Here is a 25,296-nt window from a genome sequence, read left to right as displayed (position 1 = left end):
CGCAGTGCCGGTCCGCTCTAGGAACAGCTGTCTCCGTGAGCAACAAAGCCGGGCAGCAAAAAAGGGCCTTTTCTCCCCTCCTCTCCCTTGAATATTCGGGAAACACCGGACGTATGGCAGCCCGTTGAGATTTGGGAGATAATTAAAAATAGCTCAAAAACTTTCTTAGAGATTTCGCCAAAAAAAAAAACCACAGCCCAAACTTTTGAGTCCAGATTTTCACTTTTTGAAATAGGACAACCCTAGCTCCGTACACACGACACACGCTATCATTGCAGGTTTCGGCAACGCGGCGGCTGTCGGCCTGCAGTTCCCGCGGCTTCCAGCAGGGTGTGCCATTACAGGGGGCGGGCCTCTCCCTGCCTGCCTTGTTGATCCTCTGACGCAGTGCCGGTCCGCTCTAGGAACAGCTGTCTCCGTGAGCAAACTCAGGCCCTCGCCCGGAAGAGAGGTGGTTTGTTTTTGGCCTGTGGCGGCGGTGGCGGCCAATGCTTGTTGTGTCGGGCAGGACTGGCGTTAAGAGGGGGCATCTGAGGGCGAAGAGGAGCAGCAGCAACAACAGCCGCCGCCATGGGAGTGCCGAAATTTTACCGTTGGATCTCGGAGCGGTACCCTTGCCTCAGCCAGGTGGTGAAGGAGCATCAGGTGAGAAGCGGTTGCCTGTGTTGCTCTTTCCTCTCTCCCGCTCTTCCATGGGGTGGGGTGGGGAAGCTGGGGAAGGGGCTCTTCTTCTTTCGCAGGGCGGCTGTGCTCGTGAAAGATGTCCCGGCACCTCCGAAGGGCTCCCTGGAAAACCCCGCTTCGACCCTTTCCCCTCAGCCTGAGCCGCCGCCTTTGCCCAGGGAAGCCTTATCTTGACGACCCGTCCTAGAGAAGTTCTTGCAGTTTAGGGTTTTTGCCTCTTTCTCGTCAGCTGGGCTTGTCGACTTACCTATGTGTTTATTATTATTATTATTATTATTATTATTATTATTATTATTACCCCTTTTATCTGTTGAGCTCCTTGGAAAGGGGGCGACTATACATGTAGCCGTGCTCATCCTTATCTTCAAATAACGACGACAATGACATTTATATTATTTGTTCCTCACCCATCTGACTAGGTTTCCCCAGCCACTCTGGGCAGCTTCCAGCATACTGTATCTAGCAAAACAGCAGCAACAGCAATAATACTATCATCATCATCTCCACAGGGAGCCACAGCTTGGAGTGGCAGGCGACTTGTGGAGAGAAATCCCCTGTAGGGAAAGGGTTGGGTGTGTTGTGTCGTTAAGTTTGTTTACCGCCCTTCATCTGAAGATCACAGGGCGGTTCACAACATAAAAAGACAAAATGAGAACACAAAATACAAAACAGCCCCCCCCCCCAACAAGCCAATAGCCGCCTTCCCACAAACACATTTCAATGGCCGTAGAGTGTCCCTTTTTCTTTGCAGCCATCCTTCATTACTGGCTGCAACCATCTGTGACTGCTTTTCATTTAGAGAAGAAGAGCAGGATGGGGGAAGTTACAAACAACTCAGGGACACTTTGTACTTTGGTCCTTCACTGTGAAACGCTTCAGCTTTGGGAACGACGCCCTGAACACACTTTTACTGTATAGACATACCTGCATTTGCCAACTAACAATGGGCAGCTTTATTCTGCCTTAATTCTGTGGAGCAAGGATAAACTGTGCTTCCACATTAGAAATTGGTCCAATACAATACATGGTTGAATGGGAGTGAGGTTTTGTTGTTGTTTAGTCGTTTAGTCGTGTCCGACTCTTCGTGACCCCATGGACCATAGCACGCCAGGCACTCCTGTCCTGCACTGCCTCCCGCAGTTTGGTCAAACTCATGTTCGTAGCTTCGAGAACACTGTCCAACCATCTTGTCCTCTGTCGTCCCCTTCTCCTAGTGCCCTCAATCTTTCCCAACATCAGGGTCTTTTCCAGGGAGTCTTCTCATGAGGTGGCCAAAATATTGGAGCCTCAGCTTCACGATCTGTCCTTCCAATGAGCACTCAGGGCTGATTTCCTTCAGAATGGATAGGTTTGATCTTCTTGCAGTCCATGGGACTCTCAAGAGTCTCCTCCAGCATCATAATGAGGTTTTACCCAGCAGGAAAGAGAATGAATGCGATGGAGAATGAGCCAGACTGCTGAATCGGAAGGGCCCGCTAACCTGGAGTGGGGTTGCCAGAATCCTGAATTAACTCTTGCTGCAAAGGTTTATGATTAAGTGGTGGATAAATCTTTCTAAGTAAATAAACGATAAATAAATAAGTTCCATTGAACTCTGGGACTTTAAACACACAGCATTGCATTGCCAACCACTGTTGCCTTTTTGATAACCTTTGACTACAATTTATCCTGATCTACCAATTACCGATACAGCTTTTTTTTTTTTGTTAAGGAACTGCTGCTTTGAATCAATGTAAAATAGTGGCTTCTGATTTGAAGGTGGTATCACTTGAGAGTGCCAGTGGTGTCCTTGTTAAAGTGTTGGACATGGTGGTGGTAACTTCAAATCCCCACTCAGCCCTGAGGATCACTGGATGATCCTATGCTCTCAGCCTAACCAACTTTACAAAGTTTGTTGTGAGGCTGAAATTGAAGAGTGGAGAAAAGGCAGAATAGAAAAATAGAAAAATTAATTTAAAAAATGTTTTAGAAAGCTATACAACCAGACACTGGTCCGACTCTTCGTGACCCCATGGACCAGAGCACACCAGGCACTCCTGTCCTACTGTTAATTATAAGGGTGGCTAACTTTTTTTGGTCAAGCCATCTGAGTGAGGGCCATTTGCCAGCAAGTGGATTTAGCTACCTCACAATCTTATCACACACAGTCCTCTTCTCAGCTGCTCTCTACAGATCATCTGAGGAGGGGTGGGGCTAGCACCCCCCTTCACACATCAAATGAAGAGTCTGATAACCAAGGAGGGAGCTGTTTGAATTTCCATTAAAGCACCATGCTAAGCAGAGAGGTTTATACAACTTCTCCTGTCCCAGTGTTGTCTACTTCAAATTTATCTCTTATTGCCATAGCCAAATTTGTGGGACGTTTAAGGGAGAGAAAAGTTTGATGGGGTGCCAGACAAGACTCCAAAGCTTGGATTTACTCACCCTTGATCTAATGCATGGTCAGGAATCTTACACTTTATTTTCAGTCTTGTGTATATATACTTGAGAGTAAATCCTATATTTACTTTTCCCTAAGTAAATATGCCTTGAGATGCATGATAATATACAGATTGTAGCCTTCCATGCAGGAAGCAATATTTGCTTGTAGTTTATTTTAATTTATAGCAACAGTATTTAAATAATTTACATGAGGACTTGCTAGGAAAAAATGTATTGACTCGTAGCCTGATCATGTTCCTAGGTAAATTGCAGTTTTCATATCTCTATGGAAATATGGTACCTAGCAGATTGCTTTCACTTTTGTTTCTGTTAATGTGCTCTGTTGTTTTCCATTCTAGCACAGAAGTGCTGCTTGCAGTGCTGAAATGTTTTAGCTGGAGCCATATTTTCTATTTCTTCCATCAATAATTAAAAATGTATTTTTTCCTCCAGAATTTATATGCTACCTTTCAAGACAAACGGGGAAGGTTGCTCACATAAACCAAATGTAGAATACAACTTAAAACATTTCTATTACAACTACAGAAACTAAAAAAGACCATCTAAAAACAATATGCAATAAAGTACAATAGCATCACTGTGATGTGATACTATCATTTTGGTTAGCTGTTTTGAGTAGCACTTTAACCTTGTTGATAAAGGAACTTGACTTTGGAGTGACCTTGATTTGGCAGTTGTAGTTTCAAATGAAGTACCCAATGCTAAAGTCAGTGTTTTGTGGGATTGTTTTTAGCTTATGCTGGCAAGGTACTGCTGGCTATATGCCTGACAATGTGCCCCTTGACCCCGGTCCTTCCTGGCTTGTTAAATCTAGGGCATTTGACTAGTTGGTTACAGAGAATGGTTAACACTTCATTGTGTGACAGGATGGAACAAGACAAACCATGAACTTGGGTATGGAAATAATTTTAAGTCAAACCATAGCTTGGCTGCAGATATGGACTATGAGACAGGCAAAGCAGCTATGCTTTTTACTGTGAGTACCTGCGTGGACACACATTCATGCTTAGTTTGGCTTAACATTACAATGGGACTGGTAACTGCTGTGTAAGGGAGAAACTATTGGTGGCTTCCCTGCTGCTAGAAGCAGAACATATTTCTTGATAACGTGTATGTAAATAATCAGACTGCATTGTTTCATATCAAACCCAAACATTTATCAACAGCAGTTCCAGAATGCACTGTTAAAAATTATGAGCCTTCCTCCAAAGGTGGAAGTAACACATGAAATATTTCATATATAGGTATGGAATCATATCTACAGAAAGGAGGAAGGTGGAGCATAACGTTTCTTGCTGGGTGGATAAATAACTGCTACTTGTATTAATTAATGGCTCTAATGTGTTTCCTAGATTCCAGAGTTTGACAACTTGTACCTGGACATGAATGGTATCATTCATCAGTGTTCACACCCTAATGATGATGATGTTCACTTCAGAATCTCTGAAGACAAAATCTTTGCTGATATATTTCACTATTTGGAAGTATTGTTTCGCATTATTAAACCAAGAAAGGTTTTCTTCATGGCCGTAGATGGAGTTGCTCCAAGAGCAAAAATGAACCAGCAGCGTGGCAGACGTTTTAGGTGTGTGAGTTCTTCCTTTTTTGTTTGTTTGCTATTATTGGTTCCCTCATACCTCCTCTGAATGCACAAGTTATTCTCAAGCAGTGGCAGTTAACACTGTATCTGTTGCTAATCCCCCCCCCCCCCCCGGAAATGCTGCGTTCCTTCCAGGGGTTTTTGGCTGCCTTGCTGGAATAGCACAAAAGAAAGAAAGAGAAAGAAAATAAATAGTTGCCAGCATCCCCAACTTGTTGACCCACCTGCATTAATATTTCCCAAAGAAAAGGCCTGCATGCATTATTGGGTGACACTGCTCAAAGACATTCTACGTAATTTTTCTATGCACCTTTGGAAAGGCTATAAAAGGCTGCACTGGTCACGGAGAGCATATTTGTTGAAGTCTGGGTGTTGTGCTGCTTCCTTTAAAAATACATCTGCCCCCCCCTTTTTGGTCTTTATATTTGTATATCTCAATTCTGATATGTTTTCTGTGTTACTGTGTTTTGGAAGCTTCTACATGTATGGGGTGGCGCTGTGGGTTAAACCACAGAGCCTAGGGCTTGCCGATCAGAAGGTCGGCAGTTTGAATCCCCGCGACAGAGTGAGCTCCCGTTGCTTGGTCCCAGCTCCTGCCAACCTAGCAGTTTGAAAGCACGTTAAAGTGCAAGTAGATAAATAGGTACCGCTACAGCGGGAAGGTAAACAGTGTTTCCGTGTGCTCCTCTGGTTCGCCAGAAGCGGCTTAGTCATGCTGGCCACATGACCTGGAAGCTGTACGCCGGCTTCCTCAGCCAATAATGCGAGATGAGCGCCGCAACCCCAGAGTCGATCACGACTGGACCTCCGGTAATGGTCAGGGGTCCCTTTACCTTTACATGTATGGGAGCTAACATTGTAGCTGATGGAGACACCAATACTTGCTTTGAGATCATGGTAATGCACTTCGGCGTCTTAAGAAGAGGGTCTCTAACATTAGAAAGTTTAGCTCAGCTAAGTTTCATTTCAGCAGGATTTAAAAGAAAGCTCGGGTTTCTTTGCCTTATGTTCTGCTAAAAACAATAATACAAATCTAAATAGTATAAGTGTGGGTTAGCTAGATTAATGATTGTCTTGGTTTTTAAAATCCATTGGGATTGGAGTAGAAGGGCTTGGAATTTTAGTGCATGAGTGTCAACTATAAAGCAGAAAGCCTCTGTTTAAATCTCACATCCTTCTCTTATTCACTGAGTAGCCTTAAGCAAGTCACTGACTCTCAGCTTATACCCCTCCTGTCTAATAAAAACCTACCCCTTACACAGTTTTTGTGCTATTATTGAGATTATGTATATGAAGTGATGTGCATACTTTACAGCACTAAAATGCTAAATATTGTTACAGGTCAGCAAAGGAGGCAGAGGACAAAATAAAGAAGGCATTAGAGAAAGGAGAGACTCTTCCGACAGAAGCTAGATTTGATTCCAATTGCATTACACCAGGTAGAGGAGTCTGCTTAATTTTTAATGTTCTTACATTCGGATGCTAAGCTGCCATCTGGAATTGCATCCTTCTTTCTGCCCCTTACAGCTCATTTGAAATTAAAGGATGTGGTTTTCAAAAGTGCTGTAAGCCAAAGGTTTCTATCAATTAACTCAGGTGAATGCTTTTTGGAAATTAATGACTTGAAAAGGGTGGCAAATTGATAATTGTTATGAGACTGCTCTTGTGCTTTGCACTATAGAAAAAATTATCAGTGGTTTGGTTTGGCTTGTGGTTACAGTGGCAAATGTTTGTCTTTATCCCAGGGTAACTTTGGAAACCAGAAAATATGTAAAGCATAGGAATTACTTGTGGTTACAGTCACCTAAAATTTCCTATCAGAATTCTTTTTATGCCCAAGAGCATTTATCCATCCAAACATAGATTTTTGAGAAGTCTTTGGTTTAAAGATCTAGGGCAGTCTCTGTTTTTGAAATTCTGAGATAAGATGTGTTAAATGAAGCAAAGTTTTTTTAAAAAGGAAGTAGCAATAAACACAACATGGAAAATGAATGTAACATTGAACATGCTAGCTATACTATATTGCATTTTTCTATTGCATTAGTCAACTAGAACATTTTACCGGTACCTTATGATACAAAAATAGAAAAAAGATTTCCATGTACTGTACAAATGCAAAGAATCCCACTACTCCAGCTCATGCTGATTCCAAAGAATGCTGTGTGACTTGTGAGCAATTTTGGCCCATAAAAGCTGGCAGCAAGACTTTCAAAAGGGAAGTTAAATTCATTTTCATCTCCATGGGAGTAAAGAGTCACTTAAGCTAAATCCTCTTCTCTATTATCCCCGTTGCTATTCTTTGTCAAGCTACTATAAACTGGAAGTCACAAATTTTCTGGTTCAGGCACAACTCTTGAGACTGGAGAACCAGGTAATGTCTTCCCTCAAAGTCTAGATCAGCAAGTGCTTAAAGCATGGGAATCTCTGACGCTGTTTTTACCAGAAACAGGAAAACATAGTTGAAGCAAAATAAAAATGCTGAAATTCCAGAACACATTTTAGATTTCTGAACAGTTTATACTGTCATAGTGCCATCTTTAATTGTAGTATACCATCTATTTTTGTGTGAAACATTGATTTCTAAAAATGTGTCTCTCTTTATAAAGGGTAAAATGATTGTTTCCTACTTCTGTTGATTGTTAATCTTTTGCAGTGAAACAGGTTTTAATTCTTTTCTGAGATTTCAGTCTGTGAAGATTTAACTTTCATTTATGTTACTAGGGACTGAATTCATGGCCAGGTTGCATGAACATCTGAAGTATTTTGTAAATATGAAGATTTCAACAGACAAATCCTGGCAAGGCGTAACTGTCTACTTATCAGGCCATGAGGTTACTTTTTACATTAGTCATTTCTTACAACATTAATATTGGACAAAGCAGTATTTATTAATTTTATTTTGTTCTTTTTTTGTTGTTCAGACACCTGGAGAAGGGGAACATAAAATTATGGAATTTATAAGGTCAGAGAAAGCAAAGCCTGACCATGATCCAAACACAAGGCACTGTCTGTACGGTTTGGATGCTGACTTGGTACGTTCAGATTGAAAGTGTATGCATGGGAATGTGTAGATTTGGGAATAAATTAAATTCTGGATATAAATGTATGTGGCTATTAACCACAGTGCCTCTTCAGACTGCAATAAATGCTTTTACGTGTGCCCAGAGATTTCTCACCACCCTCTCATGTCATAACCTGATCTTGAATTCCAGCAAGGCTGAGCCACTGTGAGTGAGTGGTTCCTGTGACAGGAAAATTGGTCAACTGCCTGCCCTGGACAGGTACAGGTAACGCTGTCTGTGGGTGCTTCTGGAAACAGCTTTGTCTCTGGAGGCCCAGGTAGCCTCAGGAACTAGAACCTTTTTTTACCAGCAATGCCTGGTACAACAGCAACAGCCAGCCATTCCAGGACCGGGAGAGTTTGACCACACTAGTGGCCACTGGTGATTTCAAGATTAAATTACTACACTGCAGTCTGTGTGTGACTTCTTTTGGGCTTGATCTGGAAACTGCAGCTAGTGCAGAATGCTGCAGCACAGTTAACAGGCAGGAGTGAGACCCTCTGTCCAAAGATCGGCTCTGGCTGCTGATTTGTTATTGGGCCAAGTTCAGGGTGTTGTATATAAAGCATTAGTATATAAAGCAACTTGGGACCAGTTTATTTGCTGGATCTCCTTAGCCCATGTATGCTCACTTGACAGCTTTGATCTGCAGCACTGTTACAGATGCCACACAATATTGATTCTGCACATGAAATAGTTTTTTTTTAGTGTAGCAAAACCTGCGTTTTGGAACTCCCTCCCCATTGACATAAGGCAGGCACCTTCGCTGTGCAGTAGGCCCACAACTTGTGCACTTTTAACTTTTTACACACATGGCAAAAAAAGGGAGAGGACACAGAGTTCTGACTTTGACAATCCCACCTGCTATTGAACCCAATGAGTTTTGACTTTATAGGTGCAATCCCTGGAACATAAGCTCTATGTAAGCTGCAGGCCTAGGTGAAAAAGTTAAGAAAAATAAAACTCTTGACTACAATCTTTTTAATTTGTGTAAGTTTGAAAAGTAGTTTAAGTAGTGTGGCAACTACTAGAACAGGCATCCCCAAACTTGGCCCTCCAGATGTTTTGGGGCACTCACCATGCATGAGTCTCATTGAGATCATTTTAGACCTGGTCTTACTCGCTTTCCCATAAAAGAACCAATAATTCAGAGTTGCAGCAATATATTTTTAAAATGCTTACCTCAAAAACAAAGTGTCTTGTAGAACCTTAATTACTGACAAATGTATTCTGGCATAAGCTTTTTTGTTAAAGTGACTGATTTTAGCGATAAAAATATTTAAAATGCTTCTTTCAACAGATTATGCTTGGACTGACAAGTCATGAGCCACATTTTTCCCTTTTAAGAGAAGAGGTCCGGTTTGGTGGCAAAAAGTCACAAAGGTAACTCCTGTAAAAATATGAATTGCATAAAAAAGGAAAATTGAACAAAACCATTAGATAGCTACATAATTTTAAAAAATGAATATTTAATATTGAATTATTTATAAAATTTCCATCAGCTTACTTAGTTGTGGTCCATAATTTTACAGAGCGTGTGCCCCAGAAGAAACCACTTTTCATTTACTGCACTTGTCATTAATGAGAGAATATATTGACTATGAATTTTCACCAGTTAAAGTAAGTATGGATGGACCACAGGGCAAAAATTGTTTAAAGGTTTGCATAAGGCATTGGTCATGAATTGTTTCTATCAACCTTTGTTTATCAGGACAAGATATCGTTTACATATGAAATTGACAGAATAATAGATGACTGGATCTTAATGGGCTTTCTTGTTGGAAATGATTTTATCCCTCATCTACCTCACTTTCATATTAACCATGATGCACTGCCACTGCTGTATAGAACATACATGGATATTTTGCCTAAACTTGGAGGTAAGACAGTTTCAAAACTGCTTCTTGTTGCAGTTGTGACAGTATTACAGAGGAGATTGCTGAATGGAAAAGACAGCAGGGAATCCAGTCTTTATGTTCTGTGTTACATTGCTCATGTTGCTCCTCTTTGATACAATGTGCCTGCTGGAAAAGCAGCTCATGATTAAGCCTGAATCAGATTTTTCTTCTCTAATAGGTTACATTAATGAAAGTGGGCACCTCAACTTACCTCGCTTTGAGAAATACCTTACAAAATTGTCAGATGTAAGTATATTTTTTCTTTTGAGCAAAACTAAAGTCTTAATTTAAAGCCCCATCTATACCTTAAATGTGCAGGTTTGCTCTCCAAATAACTGTTTTTATAATTGCTTCATATCTCAAAAATTTCTTGACAGGTTTCCAACTGCTAACGAGCTTGCTTCTCTCTGATGTCCATAAATTTAGGGAATCTTTAACCACATTCCAAGCAGGTCCCAAATTACAAATTTTAAATAGTTATATTTTCAATTCACACAGTCTATATACAGTGGGACCTCGACTTATGAGCTACTTGACATCCGACATTTTCGACTTACGAGTGAAAAAAGTGGCCGCGCGCTTACGATTTTTTCGACATCTGAACGGAAAACCCGTTCGCGGCTGGAGACGGTTTCCTCAACCTACGAGTGTTTAGATGCAGTTTCCTCGACTGATGAATTTTTCCGTTTCCAATGCATTCCTATGGGAAACTGCTTTTCCTATGGGAAACTCGACTTACGAAGTTTTCGACCTACGAGTGTGCATTCGGAACGGATTAAATTCGTAAGTCGAGGTCCCACTGTACTTAATAACCATATTATCTCAATAAATTTCCAACGTTCCAATTTCGCTTGCTTTGTAAATGCTATATACGGCTCTTCTGGAGGGAGGTTTGTTAAGTAGATAATAAAACAGAATTATAGAGTTCCAGCCTCCCCCCTTCTGTTCCATCGCATACCTTCTTGGTCTGATGAATGACATTCCCCAGTATCTTTTGTTTTCTCAGTGGCTGTGCTTTGCAGAATAAATCTCCTCCTTTGTCTGAAGCATGTCCACGACTCATATCTAATTTCTCTCTTAAGTCATGGAGCCCGGAATCGCTCGTAAAATCAGTGTCCAGGAGATCCAGACTCCCATGGGGCTTTCCATCCAGTGCCCCGAGCCCCTCCTTCCTTCCAAAGTCGAAGCTGGTGGTGGGCATCTGCGGATGAGACTGTGTCTTCCCATACCCCTCCGGGAAGATTTTGGGAGGCTGCGTACTCCTATTACAGCCTCGTAAATTACCTTGTGGGGGGTCGGAGAGATGGTATTTTCAGCCATCTTCTACGGCGCCTGGGCGGAAGTCCGTTTTTTCTTTACATTTCCAGCAGGTATTTGTACTTGTCCTATACATTTTTGCTAACTTAATAGGAGTCAAATACCAATGGTGCATCATTTTCATATAACTCTCTTTCAAGGAACAACAGGCTGTAAATTTCAGGTCTGTTTTCCATAGCCTTTCCCAGTCTGCCATCTGAATGTTAGGACCTGGAAAATAAGCTTTGGAGTTCAAATATTTCCTTGAGAAATTTGCCTTGAAGGTGCTACTGAAGGAATTTTTTTATTTGCCTTGAAATAGATTAGATTTATAATGATAATGCTATTCTTTCTTCCATTTATTTTAACAGTTTGACCGTGAGCATTTCAGTGAAATCTTTTTAGATCTGAAGTGGTTTGAAAGCAAAGTGGGCAATAAATATCTGAATGAGGCAGCTGGTATTGCTGCAGAAGAATCAAGAATGCAAAAGAAGCGCAAGGTTAGTAGTTTGGTGTCATCTGCAAATTTGATGAGCATCCCTTCAATTCCTTCATCCAAGTCATTTATGAAGACGTTACATTATTGTAGCACTGAAATTTCACTCTTTACCATCACAGCTTCTGTGAATTGATGCTATATGCATATTACTCTGTGTTATTTAAAGTATCAATCACAATTTTAACAGGCTCAGGAAAATGCTATGTGCTTGGCTGCTTTGGAGAAAACTGACAATGGAACTGTAGCATCTTTAAAAAGTGAGTCCAATTGTTGTGCGGTGCCTGTGCTGGCTAAACTTGCGTACATAAATTATCTGTGAGCCAGCAGTTCTTGGCATTTTACTCTTTTAAGTGAAAGTGAGTAAAATACTTTTTTTTAAAAAGGAAGCTGTTTTTACTTGCCATTTTCCATACTATTAGCACGCTTCAAAAGTTTTCGGCTAGGTTCATTTTAATATCAAGCAAGCATATTTGCTGTACTCCTTTCGGTGTCTGATAAAAACAATCTTGTTTAGACAAGCCTACCCAGATGCTTATAAACCTGAGGGAATTTTAATCCATTTTAGTATTTTAACCTTTGTATGTTTCTAAGCATGGCTGTAATTTTTTCTTGATTTTATTGTTTCACCTTTTTGTAAAACACTTTGAGGATTTTTACAATGAAGTAGTGCATACAGCTAATTTTTTTTTAAAAAAAGAATAAATAGCAGATATTAATTGTGGTATACAACAACAGTTAGTTGCTCAATTTTATTTTTCATTTTAGCTTCGTTAGAAGATGAGCCAGAAGATGATGATTTGTTTGAGACAGAGTTTAGGCAATACAAAAGAACATACTATATGACCAAGATGGGTGTAGAAGTAGTTTCAGAGTAAGTATTAACAACATAATGGCTTATTGCATGAGCACTGGAACTCCTGCAAGTGGGTTACAGTTTCTAAAATAAAAAGGTGTGTTCCAGTTATAGTACCTGTGCTTCAGTTATAGTAACTGAAGCGATTACATAATTTCTGAATAAGTGTGTATCTGAAGAAGTGTGCATGCACACGAAAGCTTATACCAAGAACAAGCTTAGTTGGTCTCTAAGGTGCTATTGGACAATTATATATATATATATATATATATATATATATATATATATATATATATATATATTGACTGTGTCAGACCAACACTGTACACTGTCAGACCAACCCACCTGTACATAATTTCTGTTAGTGAATTCAAAATGTTTTAACATGGTTTTATCTCAACCCATGACTCTGAAATATCTGGAAGTAATAGCTAAAACAGATTCATTCTCAATCTTATTTGTAAGTGAAAAGAGAAAATATATGCCAAATTTTGGTATTTTTTGTTTTAGTGCCTTTCTAGCTGACCAGGCGGAATGTTACGTCCAGGCAATACAGTGGATATTGCACTACTACTACCATGGGGTTCAGTCATGGAGCTGGTAAGATGAAATTCACAAGTAGAATGCTTATATCAGCTTTGCAATAAAGTGTGCTTTAGACCAGAGGTTTTCAACATTTTTGAGTCCATTGATCCCTTGGCCAACTACATTCTTTCTGCGGTACCCCTGTGGGGCTCAGGAGCCCATTAAAGTCACCCGTTGCCTGCAGAGCTGGCAGCCTCTCACCCTTTTTCAAACACTGTCCCTTATGGAGTGTTCCCTCAGCCTCTTCTCCTCTGCCCCCTCCTTGGGAGTCCTCTGGTCTCTGAGCACCCCCATGCCCCAAAGAGAGGTGCCTCCACTCACTGCCCCACAGGAGCCTGGCTAGATGATGCCCCCAGTCTTTGTGGCCCAACAGAGACTGGACAAAGGTGAACTTGAGGCTAGGACCTTACCTTGGGAAGCAGCAGTGGTGACAGCAGGTGCTGCTAGGCTTGCATGGCGGAAAGGCTCCCTTTCCACACGGGGCACTCAACTCCTAGGCATGTCTTGCACACATCAAGCACAAGAAAGGCTGGCACAGCGCCTGCCTGCCCAGCCTCCCACTTGTCTGCCCATTCCCAACAACGAGGGCTGGCTGGTTGGGCTCCCTCGCCCACTTGTTTGCTTACCTCAAGGCTGCCTGGCAACTAGCACCCCCTGGCCAGCCCCAGAGGCACTATTTGCCTGCAAAACTTGTAGCCAGGGCTGTTGCAACAAACAGCTGTTCAATCCTTTGGGAGGCAGAGACGCAAGAGGGCATCAGAGCAGGGAGGGAAGAAAAGAGGGACAGAGGCCAGGCCATCATTCAACGTACCCTGGTTAAAAATCCCTGTTTTAGACTATACATATAGCTGCCACTTGACACCCAATTCCTTAAACCACTCCTCCTCACCCCAAATTATTTAGAAGAGTGCTGTCTGAGTTACATACCTTGTCTAATTATTTGTGATTTTGTCCTTCCTCCAGACCATTAAAATAAATAAGATTACAATGTATGTGTTTATGCTTTTCATACAGCTGCAACCTTTGTTGAACTAAAATAGCATGTTTCCTCCTTATAGGTTCTACCCCTACCATTATGCACCATACCTCTCAGACATCTGCAACATCAGTGAACTGAAAATCCACTTGGATTTAGGAAAACCATTCATGCCATTTGAACAGCTTCTTGCAGTACTTCCAGCGGCCAGCAAGGATTTGCTGCCAAAATGCTACCAGGTAGTTAAATATCTTTAGAGGGATTCATCATTCATCATTATGACTACTGTCCTTCTATTTTACAAAGATAATTTCAATCCCTGCAACGGGGTGAGCTCCTGTTGCTCGGTCCCAGCTCCTGCCAACCTAGCAGTTCGAAAGCACGTCAAAGTGCAAGTAGATAAATAGGGACCGCTACAGCGGGACGGTAAACAGTGTTTCCGTGTGCTGCTCTGGTTCGCAAGAAGCGGCTTTGTCATGCTGGCCACATGACCTGGAAGCTGTACACCGGCTCCCTCGGCCAATAATGCGAGATGAGCGCGCAACCCCAGAGTCGGTCACGACGACCTAATGGACCTTTACCTTTTTAATTTCAATCCTACTCTTGTGCATTATATATATACATTCTCCATACAGGGATTTGCTTAGTTACGTACCACTGGAAAAGGAACCTTTGTCCAGATTCTAAATTCTTTAACCAAAAGGCTATAGAAATAATTTACTTTCCATCAGTAAGGGCTAATGTTAGTTAGGTCTTATCACAGTCTTCTTTTAAAATGTAGTTTAGTCTGAATTCCTGTTGGTTAACTTTGATTACTTACTTCCAATTCTTTAGCATTTGATGACTGGTGAAGAGTCTCCCATTATTGAATATTATCCAACAGAATTTAAAACAGATCTAAATGGAAAGCAACAAGAATGGGAAGCAGTGGTTTTGATACCATTTATTGATGAGGTAAGAACTCTACCATTCTTTGATCATAAATTCACTAGTAAACTGTTTAAACCAAGGCCTGGTTTGCATGGTTTAGTTTTATTTTTCTTCCAAATTTGAGACCAGATCAGTTGAATCACGAAAAGCTATCTGTGTGCTCTGGTGGTTAGTTTACAAATATCAGTAACCTTGGGAGGTTAGTTCTTTACCTTTCTACCTCTGTCCCCAAGAAGAGTTAGTAAATTGGCTTCAGGCATTCCAGGCTTCAGCTATTCTGTTCCTCTAGTTCCTGTAACCAGAGGGAGAAATGAATGACCAAACCAAGAGATTATAAACCCAAAGAGTGCTTAATCTTTGTGGGGGGGGCATCATTAGTTCAAATAATTATGAATCACCCTTTCAGGGGGGAAATGCCACAGTACAGTATTCTCCCCTGGAGAGGAGCAGGGGTGTCACAGGGACAACCTTAGGCAAAACGGGGGGGGGAAGAATAATGTTCAAACCATCCTTTGGACATGAATATTAGAGCTGCACTCTTAGCCATATTTAGTCCAGATGCAATGCTACTCATCCTGGGACCTCCCAGCGAAAGGGCAGGCAAGAAATAAATGATATTCATAATCATAAAACTAGTTACAGTGGTGCCTCGATTTACGAATTTAATCCATTCGAAAGGCACCTTCGTAAGTCGAAAAATTCATGAGTCGAAAAACGCCATTGGAAACGGGATTTCCCATAGGAATGCATTGGAAATGGAAAAATTTGTAAGTCGAAGCAACCCTATCTAAAAATTCGTAAGTCGAAAAATCCCTATCTAAAACCGCCACGGTTTTTCCCCGGATGTCGAGACATTCGTAAGCACACGGCCATTACCCCCATTCGTAAGTCGAAAAATTTGGTTGTCGAGTTATTCGTAAGTCGAGGTACCACTGTATTTAATAATGGGTAAGAGAAGTAGTTGCTCCCTCCACATACGCCCTCATTTCTTGCTTAATTATTTACCCCTCTGCCTGCTTTTTCCTTAACAATCTTAATTATAGTCAATATTTCCTAGGATTCAACTTGTCCCATTGATTTCATTAGGCACTAAGTTTAACTAATTTAGATTGGATCCAGCCTCCCCCCCCCCCCCGGCATCTATTAGTATGCCTAATGCTAACTAAGTGCTATATTCTATTTAGAAACGATTGTTAGAAGCGATGGGATCCTGCAACAAGTTCTTGACAACAGACGAAAAGCAAAGAAATAGGCACAGTGAATGCCTGATGTATTTCTATGATAAAGATGCAGAGTTCCAGTACCTGTCTCCATGGCCAGAGAAGTTCCCTTCCATAGAAAGATGCTGTGCAAAGTAAGACTGCAGGTGTAATTCCTTAATGCAAAGTGTGCAATCTACTGAGCACCGCTGCTGCAGTGCCCCTTTGCATTAGGTTTGTTTGGAAGTTAGTTTCAAAATCACATTTGTTTCAGAAACACTTATTTGAGTAAGTAGGTTCTTGGCTGTAGCCCATAAATAATAGTAAGAAGTCATTTGACAGAAATGCGTAAACAAATGCTCTTAAGCTGTCCTTGTCCCCTCATACAATCAAAGAAGATGTCAATTAGTAAAGTTTAATGGCCAAAGATGGATTCTTCTGCATATATTTGATAGTCTTCCTTTAATTCTGACTGACTGTTGTAAGCATAATAACATTCTTGTTTTCAGCCTTTGTTTACTGTGAAAGGCAGTGTTTAAAAATATACATTTGTAAAAAAAAGCTTATGTTCTGTGTGCAGAGACAGTTTTTCAGAGTAGCTGTATGTTGAAATTTGTGCTCTTGTTTCTTAGGCATAAAGCTATGTCTCTGGATGTCTGGCGTGTAGATATAGCCCAAAATAAAATAACTAAATTGGATATGGAGAGGCTGTACTTCTGTGGCTTTCCTACTCTGAAGCACATTAATCATAAGGTAAATGGTGCTTTATTGATTTAAGAATGGCATGTTTTTGTTAGGTACTTATTCTGTGGAAGGCATTCATTGTACATCTTGCCTCTCTTTCCCTATTCTAGTTCTATCTGAAAAAAAGTGGGGTACAAGTTTTTCAACAGAGCAGCCATGGAGAAAATATGCTCCTGGAAATAATGGTTTCTGATGATTCAGAGGAACTAGTGAGTGTCTGGCTTTTTCAACTTCGTTTTTGACAGTCTCTTACTTTAGAGAAGTAATGCTAGGTCCTCTCCAAGTTTCGTTGTCAGTAGCTGTGCTTGGACATCACAATAAACGATAGTTTAGTGAGACATGTGAGCTTAGCTCCCTTTGGACTTGTGCATGTGTCTACATCCCAGACCTTGCATTGACCCTGTCCTGTCAGAGATTTAATACAAGGTGAGCCACAAGACTTATTTGAGAAAGTGACAGGCCTGGTGACCAAAAGTGTATTTTTTACATCAAGGCCGAAGCAAAAATGTGTGTACTTATGATCCATGGTGCTATCTAGGATTTAAAAAACTTGGAACTGTAGATCCCAGGACACAGCAAGGTTACTAGCTTTGTTATGTGTGGTGTTTTCAGTATGTTAAGCAACTGCTTTTCTTCCTCAGAACGCTGAAAATGTAGCCTGTTTGGTGCTTGGGAAATCAATCTTTGTTAACTGGCCTCACTTGGAAGAAGCTAGAGCTGTTGCTGTATCAGATGGCGAAACTAAGTAAGAAAGACCAATGTACTTTGCAAAGTTTGTCACTTGCATCTTCAGATGTCCGTCTTCATAAACAAGTTTTCATATGACAAGGTCTCGAAGCATTGGCTGTTTTGTTTCTTTGAAATAGCTATGTAAACCATACATAGACCAGTCTGGAAAAAAATGTCCCTTTTCTCACAGGATTTTTGAATTTTGTTTATTTTTTACGTGACAGATGCAGAACACTTGGTATTAATTTCAGTTTCGTTTATATTTGGATGTATTGAGTTGCTTTTATGAATTATGTTTGTTATGATTTCTTATGGTGAAGGGCATAATATAAACATCCATAATAAATGGACTATGATAGACGAAACAGTTTTTGTGGAAGAGCAAAATATTTATTGTCCACGTTCTTTGCTCTTTGCTGATGGGAAAAGAGCCAGACTGGATCAGGACAGAGCGGGGGGCTAGTGGTCATCAATACTGAAAGCAAAGCAAGCACACTTCTCATTTCTTTAATGAAACATATTTATTGGTACCAAGTGGATTTGCTGTCCTAAGTTCATTTGCTGCAAGACATAGTCCTAAATAAGTATGCTTAGGACCGAGATTTCCTTTTATTTATATGAAATGTAAATTTATATTTAAGGTTTCAGTTGGAGGAGCCTCCTGGAACACAGAAGCTCTATATGGGGAATGCTGCCCCACCAACTAAAGCAACATTTGTTCGAGATAAAGAACAGAATATCTGGGTGAAAGAAATCCAAGGAATTTCAGAACAGTAAGACACTACCTCCCACATTTGTAGCTTGACAGCATATTTTGACACACTGGTTCATTTTAAGGGTGGACAGTTTGCTTCTTGTGGACTGCCACTTTAGAAATGTACTGTGATTCCGATGGCCACACCTATTTTTCAGTTTTTAAGTATCTCTTGGTAGACTGGTGGTTGCCACACTCAAGTCAATGGATGTAATTGTCTCATTTAGAAGTTACCTTAAAAACTGAAAAGCTAAAGACAGCCCTTGAGGAATCATGATAGTTGGAAAAGTTAATGAACTTTGTTTTCAGTTCTGTTTTACTCACTGTTTCCAGTTTTTTCATTCCTTCTGCCGTCTCACATTCGAACAACTCTGCAGTGAAGAAATCCAGAGACACTAGAAATCGGTGTTTCTCTTTGTTCCCATGCAACCTTCAGGGTTCATGTATTACAGTTTAATACTGAGCCTTGCTGACTGAAATAATCCTTTGCTAGGTTCTGTATTGCACGCTTCCGCCTAAAGTTGTTTAGGTTTATTGTGATAGTTAGTCTTGCTGCTTGTTGTTTAACCAAGGGATTGTTGCATTTCCTTGGAAGATGTCATGCCACCCAGAGCTGATTATAGGCTACTTTAGTAGTTTTGTAGCATAAACTCTTTGAACAGTAATTTTAAGGAAGATTTCCCCATGAGTAGAGAACCTCTGGCCTTGGGGCGAAGTGTAACCCTACAGGCCTCATTTCTGGTCCTCCATACTCTACCCAGACTACACCTTTCATTGCCTCTGCTTCACAGCATTCTGGGGTGATTTTGCCTTGCTAGGTTGGGTTTGTGAAATGTGATAATGCCTCTGAATGGAAGGGTTTGTGTAGATAGAGTTGTGACTTGCTTGACTTTAATGTAAACTACTGTAAGAGTTGAGACGCAGGTGGCGCTGTGGATTAAACCACAGAGCCTAGGGCTTGCTGATTGGAAGGTCGGCAGTTCGAATCCCCACGACGGAGTGAGCTCCCGTTGCTCGGTCCCTGCTCCTGCCAACCTAGCAGTTCAAAAGCACTTCAAAGTGCAAGTAGATATATAGGTACCGTTCCGGTGGGAAGGTAAACGGCGTTTCCATGCGCTGCTCTGGTTCGCCAGAAGCGGCTTAGTCATGCTGGCCAAATGACCCAGAAGCTGTACGCCAGCTCCCTCAGCCAATAAAGCGAGATGAGCACCACAACCCCAGAGTCGTCTGCAACTGGACCTAATGGTCAGGGGTCCCTTTACCTTTACTTTAAGAGTCAGATCTCTTGCTCAGCTATCTTTTGACTCTGGTCCTGCCCACCATTGGCATGTAACTACTGGAGGATTGCCCAAAAGGAAATGCAGCCCTTGGGTTGCACTCGTCACAGATTTGTAGAGTTGGAAGGGACCACGGGGGTCATCTAGTCCAATGCAGGAAATTTTTCAACATAGAACTCAAACCCACGACTCAGAGACTAAGAGTCTCATGCTGTACCGACTGAGCTGTATGCATCCATAAATTCATTCTACCATATCCCCTTTCCTCTAGTTACCAGAGAAGAAAAGGAGTAATCATAAATGAAACATGTGCAGTTGTTTATGCTCAATTGCTAACTGGGTGTAGATACCAGTTAAATCAAAATGGTGAGGTGTATTTGGAGAAGCAGTGGTCCAAGCAAGTTCTGCCTTTTGCATACCAAACAATTGTCAGGGTAAGTTCCTCAGTTCCCAATTTAGTTGAGTTTTTCATCAGTGAATTGAGATAAGAGGTTACAATGTTTACAGTAAAATTCAAAATACTAAGCTTATAAGTTTACTGCTGGTAGGATACACATGTGCACTTAGATCTACAGGCCTGCTGCCTCATTCTTCCATAGCCTACAATCCTATCACAGTACAGTGGTACCTCAGGTTAAGTACTTAATTGGTTCCGGAAGTCCGTACTTAACCTGAAGCGTACTTAACCTGAAATGAACTTTCCCATTGAAAGTAATGGAAAGTGGATTAATCTGTTCTAGATGGGTCTGTGGAGTACTTAACTTGAAAGTACTCAACCTGAAGAGTACTTAACCCGAGGTATGACTGTATAGTTGAGAGATGCGGCTAAAGGCTGCCGTACAAATTCCTCCAACATAATTTCATTTTTCTTGTTATCTGTGTCTTGCGAAATGACATAGTGCACAGTTAGGATACAATAATATCTTAATAATAATAGGATATAAATAATTAGTCCTTGTCTTTTAGGAATCATTCAAGTTGCCATGGTTCAGAATCTACTTGGAACTTGGGATTGGGAAGTGGTTCACATGAAGTGTTGTGTTTTGTGTTTTACTCTTCTGTTGTGTTTTACTCTTCTGTTGGAAGCCGCCCAGAGTGGCTTGGGAGACCCGGCCAGATGGGCGGGGTATAAATAATAAATTATTATTATTAGTAGTAGTAGTATAGACATTCTCAAAATGTTTATGGGATTAGTATCTTTCTTGAGGAGTAAGCAAACTAGAGTAGGCTGTTCTGTATTGCCACACATAGTTAAAGCAGTCTTATACTCACTTACTTGGAAATAAGCCCCATTGATTTCAGACATACTTCTGAGTAGACATGTCTGTGATTTTAATGGTAAGTATTTAATCAGAGCATGATTTCCCCCCTCATTTTTCATGCAGGATATAAAAGCCTTCGATTCCCGCTTCTCCAATCTCAAAACTTTGGATGACCTGTTCCCTCTGGGATGTACAGTCTTCATGCTGGGATCACCTTATTATGGCTGCACAGGAGAAGTTAGTTTTATCTGAAAATGTTTTTCCAACAGACTTTTCTTAAAAATCAAGTCAGACTCCTTCTGCATTATTTTATTACATAATTTAAAAAACTGAGCTCTACAGTGGAATAATGATGTTTTAGGAGCTATTGTACCACTTCCATTTCTTCACCTTCCTGAACCTTTCCTCCCTTTGTAAAGGAACTTTTCTTCTTCTTTGCTGTTACTCTTTTGTTTAAATTATTTGGCTCCAACCCTTCATTGCAAGATCTCAGGGCACAGAACAGTAAGACTTGTTTTGAAACAACAAATCCATTAAACAACATGAGTGTAGATAATTTTATATTGCTGTTGCTTTCATTTAAGATACTCATCAGATTCTTAGGAGGGAGAAAGACACTGGCTGCTGTGTGTGAAATGAACTTAAATTTGAGAGGGTTTCTTTAATATCTCTTTAAGGTTCAGGATTCATGTGATGTTATCTTGGAAGGCAGAATTCGTGTTGTTTTCAACATTCCATGTGAACCTCAGCTGGATGCCTTAATACAGAATCAGCATGTAAGTGTTATTTCTCTTAACAGTGGGTATGTCTCTGTAGATAACTATTATAAGTACTATTTGAACAATATGCATATGTATGTACTTGCACAAGCCCAGTGAATTTTTTAAAAAGCACAAACTAGTTTTGAAGCTTCCCTTTTTAGGTGACATGGGAAGCTACTGTTTGAGGGGGAACTAACCTTACTGGGCGAATTTCGTCGTTCCTTGTATCTTGGCCGTAGTTTTCCAACGTAGGTTACGTAACACAGGAACAATTAAATATGTATCTCATTCAAGAGTTAAATGAAAAATCTGGTTCAGGACCAGAATTTGGAATCTTGCAAATATAAGCTTTGACTTTATAATGTGTGACACATGTAGCATTGCCAAAAGCTGCGTAAACTATGTGAGTGTGCTCAGCCTCTTTATTGCTTCAGTTCTGTGTTAGCAGTAGCATTCAGACATCGCAAGCAGGGTTGAGATCATGTTCTGCTAGGTACTTTGCAGACACACATACACAAACTTGCCTTGTCTTGAAGACTCATGAAAGGAAAACAGTGTAGCTCAGCAGAGCAATGGAGATGTGTGTTGGAGAAAATAACACCGGTCCTGAAAGATCTACATTGGTTCCCAGTACATTTCCAAGCACAATTCAAAGTGCTGTTGCTGACCTTTAAAGCCCTAAGCGGGCTCCACCGCCACCGTTCAACCCGGACACTGAGCTCCGGCTCCTTCTGGCGGTTCCTTCACTATGAGAATTGAGGTTACAGGGAACCAGGCAGAGGGTCTTCTCGGTAGTAGCGCCCACCCTGTGGAATGACCTCCCATCAGATGTCAAGGAAATAAACAACTATCTGACTTTTAGAAGACATCTGAAGGCAGCCCTGTTTAGGGAAATTTTTAATGTTTGATGTTTTATTGTGTTTTTAATATTCTGTTGGGAGCCGCGCAGAGTGGCTGGGGAAACCCAGCCAGATGGGCAGGGTATAAATTTATTATTATTACTATTACTATTACTATTATTATTATTATTATTATTATTATTATTATTATTACTATGGATAATACTCTCAGCTGAAGGAGTGATGCTAACTCATATAAATATGTGCCAGATTTTTATTTAGCCTCCCTGGCCTTCCAGTTTAGTGCAGATAAATAGAAGTGCAGGAAAGTCCCTGAGCAGGTGAAAACATTATGAAGATGTCTCCATTCATTTTTCCTACATTGAATGGAGGATTGAGAAGTCATGTTAAAAGAACCTATTAGCATGGCAGAAGCTGACTGCCATTTGTATTTCGTTTCTTCCTCTTAAAAGCTTCGGCAAGACCAACAGAAAAGTTTCCAATTCTAAGGCCAGAAAGCAGTCGTATGCACATGGAAAACTAAGATTTATTATGAGTTGAGTTTTCATGGACTAGAATCCATTTCATTGGATGAATGAAGCAGACTCTAGTCCACGAAAGGTTATGCAATGAGACTGCAAGACTGCTTACTTCAGCTGCTCCTCTGGAAGATTGTAAAGAGAATGATCTTTTTTGTCACTATACAACTGATATTGTTGCAGAAATATTCCGTGAAGTACAATCCTGGGTATGTATTGGCCAGTCGTCTTGGAGTGAGTGGCTATCTTGTTTCGAGATTTACAGGAAGCATTTTTATTGGAAGAGGATCCCGGAGAAAGTAAGCTCTGAGTATAAACTTCTTTTGCAGCAAGATGTTTGTTTGATATTTTGTAGCAAAGGCCACAAAACCTGGTACCTGGTGAAGTTACTCCATTTGCATTCCATATGTATCCTGAAAAAGTATATATGCAAGAAGAGTTTTCATGTAGGGAAGAAGAAAAATGTGAAGACAGGACTTAGTGCAAATCATTGCTCTGCCTGACTGGCCTCCTTGTCTGGCACAGTTGTGCACATTGCATTTCCCCTTCCTATCCCAGATATTAGTTAGACTCTGACATTCATTAATTTCTTTGGTTTCTTATTATTCCAACAGACAAATAAGGAACTTGAAAAGAGACTGAATTCCTGTTTAATCGCAAAATCTTCTCAGAAGGAAATTCACTTTAGAAACAAGTTTATACTTTTACCAGATCCATGTGTGAACTGTAATCACTTGTTTAAATATATTGTAGACTTCTTCTAAAGCTAGGTCATATGCTTGTTATTTTACATTGTAAAATTTTGCTAGGATTCAGTGAGTCAAAACTCCTGTTCTACATTCAGTGGTTAATTAGTAGTATTTTTGTAAGGAATATATTGTGCCAGTAATATATTGGTATTTCTTCACAAAATTTAGCTAACATTCCAACTTTTGATTTTGCAGTCCACATGGAGAACATAAAGCAAATGTGGGGTTGAACTTAAAATTCAATAAAAAGAATGAAGAGGTCCCTGGCTATACCAAGAAAGTTGGAAACGAGTGGATGTATTCCTCAGCTGTAGAACAACTCCTTGCTGAATATCTAGAAAGGTAAGCATTAAACTACACTTTAGACTGCATATGCCTTGCATGTAACAGTTCAAATACAGCCGTACCTCAGAAGTCGAACGGAATCCGTTCCGAAAGTCTGTTCTACTTCCAAAACATTCAGAAACCAAGGTGCGGCTTCCGAATGGCTGCAGGAAGCTCCTGCAGCCAATCGGAAGCTGCAGAAGCTGCTCCAGACATTCGGGTTCCAAAGAAGGTTCACAAATCTGAACACTCCCGGGTTTGTGGCGTTCGGGTGCCAAAACGTACGAGTGCCAAGGCGTTTGGCTTCCAAGGCACAACAGTACAACTGACATGGGCAGCAATAATTCAGACAATGGGAACAGGGTCGTTTTTGCAGCATTTGCCACAAAGTTCTGGCTTCACATAGGTATGCCACTCATAATTTCCTTCACTTCCTTGTGTCTGAGATCTCTTCACATGGGCGAAATGCATAAATGTCTGTTGCCTGGTTTGCAAGTACTAGGAAGCATGACTTAATTTAACAAAGGCATCTCAGGAATGGGCCATTCTCAGCCAAGAGAAGGAAAACAGTTTAAAATTCAGGCTTCCTTTTCTTGGCTAGAAGGGAGGCGCGGGTGAGTGAGGTAGATAAAGTGGATAAATCCCCACCACCAGTGGTGACAATGGGGAGCACAAGAAGGCCTGTCTAGGGCCCCCGCTGCTCACTCCCTCGCTCTGCCAGCCTGCTTGCTCAGCACTTTTCAGGCTTCCCTCACCATGTGTTAACTTGAATGTGTGCGCACACACACACACACACACACTTTTGTCTCCAGTGTCACAACAGACAAGTGCAGATATAGTAGAATTTATTGAATTTTTTATTGAATTTATATAAAGATGTATACAAAATCTGCTCAGAATGATATATTTGCATTTTCTTAGGGCCCCAGAACTTTTTAGTTACCTAGCCAAAAATGGTCAAGAGGACATATTCTACGAAGATGACATTTGGCCAGGTGAAGAAGAGAATGGGTAAGCAGCTTATACCTTTAAAGCATTATTAGGGCAGTTACAGGGATGTAAAAAGGAGTCTTGTCAATTTCAGTTCTGCACCTCGAATCAATTCTTCAAACTTAGTTGGTGAATTTGTGATAGCTGGCATCAAAGCATGATTCCTAGTGCTCTTCCAACAATTAGCTTTAACCATTTGGACAAGCCCATCCTCTAATAATATAACGAACTAATATTACAGCCAACCAACTCTTTGTGTGGCAATGTCCCTCCTTCCTGTGTAATAAAGACTCGAGACGCAGTG

General features: G+C 40.8%; 1 protein-coding gene across 1 annotated transcript in view; it reads left to right on the top strand.

Annotated features, from left to right (window-relative positions):
* The first annotated feature begins 384 nt into the window (after positions 1-384).
* Positions 385-25,296, top strand: part of XRN1 (5'-3' exoribonuclease 1) — a 44,383-nt gene continuing 19,471 nt past the window's right edge. Inside the window, exons 1-26 of the mRNA XM_035133766.3 lie at positions 385-645; positions 4,479-4,711; positions 6,068-6,165; positions 7,448-7,557; positions 7,648-7,758; positions 9,089-9,171; positions 9,321-9,408; positions 9,500-9,668; positions 9,865-9,932; positions 11,354-11,482; positions 11,669-11,738; positions 12,247-12,352; positions 12,845-12,934; positions 13,978-14,134; positions 14,730-14,849; positions 16,010-16,179; positions 16,657-16,777; positions 16,879-16,977; positions 17,410-17,513; positions 18,139-18,270; positions 19,800-19,962; positions 20,914-21,027; positions 21,468-21,566; positions 23,113-23,228; positions 23,874-24,020; positions 24,924-25,013. Of these exons, the coding sequence (XP_034989657.2) occupies positions 571-645; positions 4,479-4,711; positions 6,068-6,165; positions 7,448-7,557; positions 7,648-7,758; positions 9,089-9,171; positions 9,321-9,408; positions 9,500-9,668; positions 9,865-9,932; positions 11,354-11,482; positions 11,669-11,738; positions 12,247-12,352; positions 12,845-12,934; positions 13,978-14,134; positions 14,730-14,849; positions 16,010-16,179; positions 16,657-16,777; positions 16,879-16,977; positions 17,410-17,513; positions 18,139-18,270; positions 19,800-19,962; positions 20,914-21,027; positions 21,468-21,566; positions 23,113-23,228; positions 23,874-24,020; positions 24,924-25,013 (3,062 nt within the window). The 5' untranslated portion in view covers positions 385-570. The remainder of the gene's footprint in view (positions 646-4,478; positions 4,712-6,067; positions 6,166-7,447; positions 7,558-7,647; positions 7,759-9,088; positions 9,172-9,320; positions 9,409-9,499; positions 9,669-9,864; positions 9,933-11,353; positions 11,483-11,668; positions 11,739-12,246; positions 12,353-12,844; positions 12,935-13,977; positions 14,135-14,729; positions 14,850-16,009; positions 16,180-16,656; positions 16,778-16,878; positions 16,978-17,409; positions 17,514-18,138; positions 18,271-19,799; positions 19,963-20,913; positions 21,028-21,467; positions 21,567-23,112; positions 23,229-23,873; positions 24,021-24,923; positions 25,014-25,296) is intronic.

The sequence above is a fragment of the Zootoca vivipara genome, chromosome 5, assembly GCF_965207765.1.
Source record: "Zootoca vivipara chromosome 5, rZooViv2.hap1.1, whole genome shotgun sequence".
Lineage (NCBI taxonomy): Eukaryota > Metazoa > Chordata > Lepidosauria > Squamata > Lacertidae > Zootoca > Zootoca vivipara.
This window is presented reverse-complemented; position numbering and strand designations above follow the sequence as displayed.